Source organism: Pleuronectes platessa, chromosome 8 (assembly GCF_947347685.1).
Source record: "Pleuronectes platessa chromosome 8, fPlePla1.1, whole genome shotgun sequence".
Classification (NCBI taxonomy): Eukaryota; Metazoa; Chordata; class Actinopteri; order Pleuronectiformes; family Pleuronectidae; genus Pleuronectes; species Pleuronectes platessa.
Window position 1 is genome coordinate 18,714,504 of NC_070633.1, and position 10,276 is coordinate 18,724,779.

At 41.7% G+C, this 10,276-nt stretch overlaps 1 protein-coding gene across 1 annotated transcript; it reads right to left on the minus strand.

The window, feature by feature from the left end:
- Nucleotides 1-2,784: 2,784 nt before the first annotated feature.
- ube2ka (ubiquitin-conjugating enzyme E2Ka (UBC1 homolog, yeast)) lies at nt 2,785-9,714 on the minus strand. Its single transcript, XM_053429622.1, has 7 exons — nt 9,367-9,714; nt 8,674-8,767; nt 8,396-8,454; nt 8,196-8,278; nt 7,595-7,694; nt 4,299-4,427; nt 2,785-4,188 (listed from the first exon to the last, which is right to left on the minus strand). The coding sequence occupies exons 1-7, from the start codon at nt 9,427-9,429 to the stop codon at nt 4,114-4,116; spliced, it is 603 nt and encodes a 200-aa protein (XP_053285597.1). The 5' UTR covers nt 9,430-9,714; the 3' UTR covers nt 2,785-4,113.
- Nucleotides 9,715-10,276: the final 562 nt, after the last annotated feature.

Here is a 10,276-nt window from a genome sequence, read left to right on the forward strand (position 1 = left end):
TTCTGAACACCTCAGAGAAGAAACAAGAAGTGACTGGGACCAGAAATCCAACGGTCCTGCTCTGGGTCTCATCCCCTCACACACCTACATGGTGCCCGTTCAACCCCAATTGAACCCAGTAGCAGATAGCAGGGGAGCGTTTCCTCTGGACGTGAACGTGGGCCAGCTCCTGCTGCTTGGCAGGGGAGGAAGCATGTCTGCCGAATGAGACATGGAATAAAACTCTGGCTATCAAGTAGCAGCAGCAGACCTGGAGTAACAGGATGCCCACTAATCACCGTCTCACCACACACTGGGCTATTCACCCGTCAGTCAAAGGCCGGCTGCCAGGTGGTCTGCAAGTAAGGCCAATAACAGGAGAGGATAGGAGAGACGATGGGAACTTCACGATCAGTTACTCACTTAATCAAATACTAATACTGTAGTTGGAGTTCAACTTCAGCCAACTTGAAACCACTCAGCATGTTGGTCAAAGTTGCAAAGAAAGATCACAGGATCTTGTTTTTGTTCAATATACAGTACTAATGAATTAAATACATTGAGGGTCCATTAGGCCCAGGGACAGAAAGAGATATTCATCAATCAACATTAAAGTTACATTATTTCAGAATAACACACGAAATTTTAAATATTCATCATAGATAATTAGGTTTTTAACTAGGAACAGAGAGGAAACCATTACATGTTTTGGTGCAGATGTGGATTTAAGGGCAGATGCAGGATTTTTTGCCTACATTCTTTAAAGTAACACAATGTGACGTTCACTGAGCAACAGCGCCCTCTGCAGGCACACCTGCTGATTTATACTGTTGGGCTCCGTGTCCCAGACCTGCTACTGTAATAAATACACCAATCTTTGTTCAGAAAATCCTGTTATTTTATGTTTCCTTGCTGGATATTAAGGGATAAACGCTATGAAGCGACAGACAATCATGTGGAGGACTGTTCGGCCCTAGCGAGGGTTTACACTCCAGTGCCATTCTTCAGGATGAGTTAGAATTCGCCACTGTGACCATGTAAAATGTTATCAGTAATAAAAATGCTAAATAAAAGAGCTCATTGGGCTCCGCAGAGAAGTTGTATACATTACCCATTAAACCCCCACCCCACATCCCTCACAGAAGGTCTTTCTGCCTGTGAACTCAAACATAACCTCCCCTGTTCAAGTCCAAGAAGACTCTCCCTACCCCACTGTCTAAGTGCCCCTGAGCAAGGCACCTTACTCCCACAACATCTGCTCCCCGGGTGCCGTGCATGGCTGCCCACTGCTCTGTGTGTTCACTGTGTGTGTTGTGTCCTGCTGTGTTCACACGGATGGGTCAAAAGCATGAGGACAAATTTCTCCCATTTGCATGTAGTGTGTCTGTGCATGTGTGTGGGACAAATAAAATGAATCTTGAATCTTGAATCAGTAAAATCCTTTTTGCAGAAATGTGATGGTCAAACAGAGCCTGGTAGGAAAGCTTTATGAAATAAACAGCAGAACTCAAAAATTGTTGTTTTACACTACAAATAATAAACTGCTAAACAAAGCTATAAAACTGTTAATCTACACAAAGTGAAATTCCTTGAAGAAACTTAGTTACGCCATAATATATATATATATATATATATATATATATATATATATATATATTTTAAAAGGCCATTCCTTAGTTTTTATGTGCCTCATTTATTATAGCATTGCGGGAACAAACTGTAGCCAATGAGGTGCACTAAGGGGACATCAGTCCTATGGAGGCTTCAATACTGTAATAATGCAACAAGTTAATTTATTTTGAGTGCATTTTAATAGCACACTGATTATCTCAGGGCTGTTACTTGCTCTTTTTTTCTCCCCCCCCAAAATCTCATATTCAGCTCTCTGTTGTGCAGCCCTCTGCTCTGGTATGCTTGGAGGTGTTCCAGATATGTCAGATACACGAGAGCCATATGCCAAAGGATAGAAAATGAGTTTGTCATTAGGGGGATTTGGTAAACCTGAGGCTGGATTGGTTGTGTAGCAGGTGCAGTGCAGCACACTCACAGATCGACACGACACGCTGCTGATTAGCAGACGCACACACATCCATGTGGCAGCTTCTCTCCTGTGAGGTGCAAGCGAGCATGCTAAAAACCAACATTTAGTTTTCTGCCAGGGTGTCCTGGAGAGATTCAGCATAACACAACATGTTACCAAGCAGGCCATCTGTTACTGTACTCCTCCTGTTTACCTCAGCAAGGTTATCCAAACATTATGAGAAGCGGTCGGGCATCGCTTTCTTGGTGAGGATTTAAATGCACTTTCTACAACCAGGAACTTTAGGACAAAGCAGTGCACTACTGTAAAAGTGCAAAGTACTTGTAAAGAAAGGCAAATTCCAATATGCACAATCCATTCTGCAGTTCTTCTGCAAGCTCATTCTTCATCTAAATTGGTTTCCTTGCTCCATTTTCACTAGCGATCCAATTCCCTGTAGGTTCAATTTCAGATGGTCTTGTAAATTTAGCGCCTCGCACTACTTTTTATTCAAATGTATGCACAGCCAAACAAGCTCATAAACACATGCCGGATCCCAAACAGCATCACACACTAAAGGTCCCTCGATAGATTATGATGTGGCTGAAAGGAAACTTGGATTGACCATCAAATACTGACTGAACTGAAGGTTGTTTCTAGGTAGTTTTTGCATGATATGTAGATTTGTTGCATTTCGTTGAGGTGGGGTTGGATATTCCATCCGTCAACTATCACACAACAGAGATGTGTCTTAAAGAGGCAACACAGACAGGACAGCATGTGGATTTAATTTACACAGACTTTAATATCTTTATTTACAGATGAATCATTTGACATTTATCTGTTGCCGTAGTTTAGATGATGCAATATTTTTCGAACTCGTTTGGAACGATTCCCATCCAGACCGGTTGTGTAGGGTTCCGTTGCTGCTGAACTTGATTATTTTTCTCTGTTTGTTTAGTTTTCTCTTGGTTTTAAAAACAAGAATCCAAATGAATTCCTGTGGGAGGCGACCAAAACCAAATCATTTCCTTTAAAAAAAAAACTGGGGGAAAGGGACAGGTGGAGGGAGTGGGGGGCTTTGGGTTCATCAGACATCTGAAGTGGGGAAAACGTGGCATGAAAATGAGTATGTCTACACCTCAGTACCACTTTAGGATCTGGTCTACAGAACAGGGAACAAGCTTCGTCCGACTCTGTCATAAAATCATATTTCATATTTGCTTCTAGGTGCGCTAGATTTACTTTAACACCATTTTTTCTTTTTGAATGTCCAAATGTTATGGAAAGAATATTTTTATAGAGCCATCAAAACCTCATCATCTATTCCAATGCCAGCTTACATTGGTTGAGAGCCGGGTCAACCCTGGAGACCAACAACCATTTACACTCATTCACGAACCACCGTGCCGCAAAAGCTCCCAATGATGGCAAAATGTTCTCTTACTAAGTTTGTAGAACCCTATACCACCATAGAGAAGCCCAAAGTGCGTGTTTATTAATGTGTGAGTGATGGCAGTTCTGGTACCAGTTTAAAAGTCTAGGACTCGGCTAATCCCCTGTTTAGAAAGCAAGACCAAAGTGTGTAAAAATCAGGTCCAGGTCCAGAAGAGCCTCCCTGAATGGCTTGACTTTCTCCTACAAAAAGGTTCCCACAAATGAAAATAAAATGCACTGCATAGGCAAAGATAAGCTGCTGACAGCCGCTTCTTGGACACAGCCAGAAAAGCCGGGAGACTAACAGGTGTGGGTGGGGTCTTAAGTCTTAATTCAAAGGGGGTTGAGATGTGGTTGGACTTTTGATTGTAGTGACGAGTGGAATGTTGAATGGACTTAAAGTCACCAGAGATAAGAGCTCACAGAGCGACTGACTGGAGTGTGTGAGTTACAGCAGAGGTGACGAGGAGGGAGGAGGGATGCCACACAGAGGGGAGAGAGACAGAGAGGGATGGAGGGGGGGATTGTGAAGGTGAGGATTCCACTGTGAAACAGAGGTGGAAGAGACGGACCTTCAGACAGCTGGAATTGTGAGTAGAGAGGGCGTGTATGTGTGAAGTGGGGAAGGGAGGGATCAAGACGAAGATGGAGGGGGAGGGAGGGGTGGTGGGTGAGATTCAGTTACTGAGCAGTAGCTCTGTTGCTGACCCCACATCCCAGGATTTCGACGACAACGCCACTATTACTGCATTCTAGGGAGAAAGACCAAAAACAAACAGTGAGAACCATGGTTTGATTCTGCAGCAGGATTCAGCCGTGCAATGCAACATAGTGGAGTGAAAACAAGTTCATAGATACTTACTCTTTCAAAGCCCATGGAACAGAGTTTGTCTATTTTGCGTGTGTACTCCGCACTAGAGACGGGAGCTCCTGCATAGACATGAGACCAGAGCCTCGCTGTCTGTTTGAACATCTCCGGGTTCTGCTTGTACTGTGTGAACAAATGTGAAAAACATTAGTGGGGTTGTGGCAAAGTACCGCAGTCAACACTTTCTACGTTTCTACGCAGATTAGATCAAGTTGGAGAGAATGGCTTTCACCAGGAATGTTCATCTTTAACCGCTTAACCGTTTATTTTGATCAATTCATGTTCATGAACATTTTGGAAATTGCATTTTTGCAATATGTTGGCTTGGTAATAAGATAAATGGTCTAAATAAAGAATAATAATACTCTCCAGCTGAGGCTCTAATCTGAAGTTATACAATGTTCTAAAACTATACAACATGTAAAATATATACATAAATATATATATATGGGGTGGAAATATTTTCTTTTGCTTTGAATATCTCTCAGTAAATACGTGACTGCTAGCAGAAGAGTGGTGCAATTATGGCCCATCTATACGATTGTGTATATGGGGCTCAACAGCAGGTTGCCAATAAAATTATTCTCTGCAAGATTTTAAAGCTGTTCAGCCGGTCAGAGCCAGAAGAACTGGCAGCGATCATTTCCGCTTTATGTTTTCATGCTGTGTTCGTATAGTTGGCATGTAATGCAGTTGTAGATTTCCCATCATCATAAAATATTAGTCGTTAGAGTACCTACATAAAAGAACTGATTTACAGCTTCATATTCAGATTTAGACTCGACACACTATATTTCAAAAGCCCATTATCTAATACAGTAATGACTAACTTAATATTATTAATGTCAAACGTTCAAGCTGCATTTTCCCTGAAGATATTCTAAACCACCTGAACAGCATTAAGCTCAGACTTCTTTGAAATCCGGACGGATTCTGAAATCAGGTTGCATCACCCATTCGAGGAGTCTTTGCAGATATTTTATTCTTTAATCTCAAACATGCTTGCTCACACTGAGCTTTGAAAATAATGGCACATCTCACACTGCCGGTTACTATTCAGATTATCACTCTAAAGGCAGCAACACAACACCTCACGTCACCTCTTAAACATGATCTTTTGAAGAAGAAGGTGCAAAAAAAACCAACGCAATGAAGAATGGCATAGTGTCACAACTGGCTCCATTTGTAGTAATGATTTGCAGTGTTATAAAACAAAAGCAGAAGATATGACTCAGTTACACAGTTATCTTTTTACTCCAACTCAAATGTCCACCACACTGGTAGAAGAGCTTGTTTCCCCAAAGCTTTTCCAAACAGTCAACTTGTCTCTCTCATTGGTTCCACCGGTAATGTATTGATGTAATTATCCTAATTTTAAATCCTAAATCTCAAACACGTTTGATAATTATCCGGGCGACGAATCTGCAGGCAGTTTGAGAGGTTAAACTATGGCTGTTTGAATCAGGGTTAAATCAGCCTCAAATTCCTGTAGTATGAGCCCAGCTTCAGGTTTCTACTCCATACTGGACCTCTGACCAAATGTCTAAAATTCAGTAATGGAATTTGGGTTTAAAAACATTAATGTCATTTAAAAAAAACAAATCCTATACAACGCTGTATCTTATTTAATTCCTGTGTTCACGTTTCATTGGGATAAGGGCTGGTCATTGACAGACGTATGTTGCTCTACACTGGATTGGTGATTGTATGAAGGTGGTGTGGTTTCAGTAGAAATCTTTTAAATAAAAGGAGCAGATGATGGGCAAACATGTCCCTGCCTATATGTGATATTTCACAGCAGTTTCACATACTGGCACTGCACTGAATAGTGATTAACAAGTAATTGTGTGAAGAACAATCCAGGCCTGTCTAACTGACAAACATCTGAATCAAACAAATGAACTTGACATAAAAGATATCCCTCTAGAGAAAAAGTTGGAGTCTAAAATGTATCTTGTTAACAGAATAATATGATGTGACACTACCTGTCCCCTCTCTCCAGTTATAATATGTACAGAAGAAAGGGCCTGAAGGTGTAACTATTAAATATGATAGATTTAAGAGATATTTCAGCTTTCACTGAGCTAATGTTCCCAGGGACATCATATTTATATTCATAATTAAGGCTTTAATATTAAAAAGGTTTAGAACATGTAACTGAGTGTCAAACAGATGATAGGATCCGCAAAGACGTTGGGGAAAAACACAATAAAAATAATAATTGTCCCTTGGACATGTATTTTTATCTGTGCTACAGTTGAAACCCAAAATGATTCTATTTACTTTAGGAATTATTTAAATGATTCATCTCTTATTTCTTGTCAATGAACGAATGTATTGTCGACTGATCGTCTGCAACTTTACAGCAATTCATCAACCAATCCCCATCCACTGCCCAGAAAGACAAAGCTCTCTGCCTTGGCAGGTGCAACAGCAGGTTTGAATTACACTGCCATACATAAATATCACAATGTTTCTGACAAATAGTTCTAATGATGTTTCTTGGGTGTAAGTGGTGCTGCTCACAGAACGTATTTACAGGTTCATCACCTCCGAGTAAAAATCATTATTAGTAATAGTGGGGATGATGTTTAAGCAGGTGGAGGAATTGATTGTGCATTTTAATCTGCTATAAAAATCCAATACACAGATTCCCAAGAATATCAGTACGAGGGAAGCTGCAGTGTGGTCATTTTCTCACTTGGTAATAAACTGATGACATCACCAGAGTAACTGATTACATCGAACCTTTTACAAGAAAGGAGTGCGTTAGATATGGCTGCTGGAAGCTTTACTCTTCTGCTGCTCTTGAAGATGTGTGCCGTGTTTAATTACCCAGACTATGGTGGTCCACTTCTCATAATCGAATTAAAGATCTTTAAAATGTTTACGCTGCTGTTTCATTGAAAAGCGTATAGCGCTCTGCACCACAGTCACTAACTCAATCCTTCTCTCTCTGAAGCGTTGACCTGTCTCTTGGTGAGCCAGTGGACCTTTAAAACAACTATAACGTTTTTACCATCTTTTAACACCTAATCCTCGTCAACCTTGTCGATCAATACTCCTTTAATCCAGGGATGAGACATTATTCCTCCTTCTTTATAATTGGTTCAGAAAAGTAATTCATCCAACTCCAACTGAAGCATTTACAACCCAAGAACTAATGAGCATTCCATTTATACAAGCTACTGCATTAAGGATAATACAATAATAAATATAATGTTATATTATGTCATGCAATAGTATAATATTACATGAAAAGGTGAAATGATAAATACATGCACACCTACCTGATTGGCTACTACTGCGTCCTGTGGGTCATCTGGTTCTGCAGCTGCCAATAAGGCTTGTAGTGACAAGAGAACTGTCCTCAGAGTCATAGCTGCCGCCCTGAAAGGACATAAAGTACAATATAAGTCACTGTTTAGTGGAACAACAATACAAGAGTGATCTCTGCTCACAGCCTCTGACTTGTGATTTGTGGTTCCCCAAGAGTTCCTGGATTTGTATGAGGGTAGATCATGAAGATTTTCAAAACTCAACAAGATTGTTGACAAACTAGTTTAGGTAGATTTGGTCTGGGTACCTGAATACCTAGGCTCACTCCTCTTTGTAACTCTGCTGTGCCCCTATTATTTATTAGAATAAGTGGGAGCTTGGTTCAACGCATATTGGAGCTGCATCAATCTCAAGCTGTAATTATTGACAAAAAGGCTTGTGTTATCCAGCCGTTAAAGGGCACTGAATAAAGGTAACTTGGATATGACTTATGGGTTTTGGTAGGAGATAAAATGTCTGACATGGAGAAATACTGTCTATACATGACTAGAAAAGTATTTTGTGATGATGCATGGTGGATGAAGAATGTAAAGAATGCCAACACACACTCACCACTGGTCTTTGAGAATGTCCAGACATATTGCCCCTGTGACTGAACTGATGTTGGGATGCCAGATCTTTGTGATAAACCGCACCTGAGAGATGGCGTAAGAGCGAGACGGAGAAAACCATTACTAACAGCACATTTCTGAAGCCATCGTACACAATGAAAGTGATTACGATCAGCAACAACAGCAGCAAAGGATCCCTACCTTTGGTGGATTGAATGGATACGTCTCTGGAATTTTAATTTCTAGTTGATATCTACCCCCTGGAAGAAAAGACAGGTATCACCATTGTTTAGGGAATCATGATAAGGCAGTTTGAAGCATACAATAAACAGGGAAGTTAATACTCTTCTAGATCACATTACTATGGATTAAAAACTTATTGACATAGTCGGGGATGCCCTCACAAACAGACAGGTTGTCAGTACAGCATTGTGCCAGCTTGCATCCAGGTGAGCCAGCAGTGTGAATGAGCCCCTCACCTTCATATGGTGTGTCAGGTGGTCCTGCGATTTCCCCTTTGAGTTCTGTGAAGTTCTCATCCACCAGATCCACCTTTATCTGGTTTTTGCTCGTCTGGAGTGGGTGAAAAGGGGGAAACACGTTATACTTCAAACCTGCCCATGCAGCCCAAGTTACACCCCCCCCCCCCTCCACACACACACAGACACACACACACACACCCCTCTACCCAACATTATCCAAAGTCGACCTCTACTTGTTGCACACATCTTAGGACTTTAACACGTCGCGGTTGTGTTGATAGAGGTTGTCCACACCAGGAGGGGGACACACGTGAAGCTGCGCACCTGCAGCGCTACAGGCGGACCACACCAACTATCCTAGCCAGGGGCTAACACAGCTAGCTCGGAAACCATACAAGGAAGGCACGGTGAGCTAGCCACAGACTTAGCAAGATTTACTAGAGGCTAGGTGGAATTTTAACATCTGCCCTAGTGCTTTCGAGCAGTGGCAGCTGGTGTGTTTGTCCGTAGCACCGCCGCAGAGCCGCCATTAGCTCGCCGTCTGTGTAGCCGTGTCGGACACAGTTAGCTAAAGCTAGCTGCGGCTCGGTGCTTAGCAAGCTGACAGCTGAGCCAGCGACGCGTCACTCGCGTTCAGCTCCTAGTCATGGAGAGAAAAGCAGAAAAGCCGAAGCGGGGGCTTCTTCTAACCTCTTCGCTTTTGAGGACCTCTTTGAATTCCCGTTTTATCCTCTGAACCGCGATGTTGGCCATGGTTCCCCCGCGCTCCCGTCCCGGTTGGGGCCTCGCCGCCGTCCGACCTGCCTGAAACGTTAGCTGGCGTCTCGAGCCCACCGGAGCGCTGCACTTTTTTGGGTGGGGGGGGGGACACAACCTGGACAATAACAGCTGTGAGGTGGTAAACCGTCGGTGGCGTCAGTCCAGGTGATCGACGGGAGGTTCCAGCCGGTTCAAGCAGCTCGGCGCGTATCTGTCATCTCAAATGTATAACAACACGATGGTTGGTGGCACTGGAAACATTTTAATACCAAACTGCATGCAGTCTGGATGAGAGGGGGTCATGTGATCTGTATTGCCATCCTGAGCGCCTCCTGCCATTGGCTGCTGTGTTCGCGAGGAATAAGGGACTGTATTATTATAATAATAGTGATAATAGAGATAATGATAATCGTCTTCTTCATTATCATCCCGGTAATATTAAAAATGAAATATTTACAACCATGTGATGTCCATAAGGATGCTACAAAAAACAAGATTCTACGTCACTTGTTCACAGTAGTGGGATGTAACTGAGTACATTTACTGTACTTAAGTATATTATTCATGTACCTCTACTTGATTTAAGTAGATTTATTGCAGGTATTTTTCACTCTTACACCACTTAATTTATCAGTTAATATCTGCACTTTCTACTCAATTTTATTTTACAACGGATTGTTCTATAATAATATAGAATATAATTTTTTTTTTAAATTTTATTTAAAAAATTTTTTTAACTCCTTTGCAGAAGTGAACTGCGTACCTCCTGCACAGAAGTTGACTGCACAGGATTCATTTCATTTAATAATATATATGTATTTAATTTTTTTACAATTTGTTC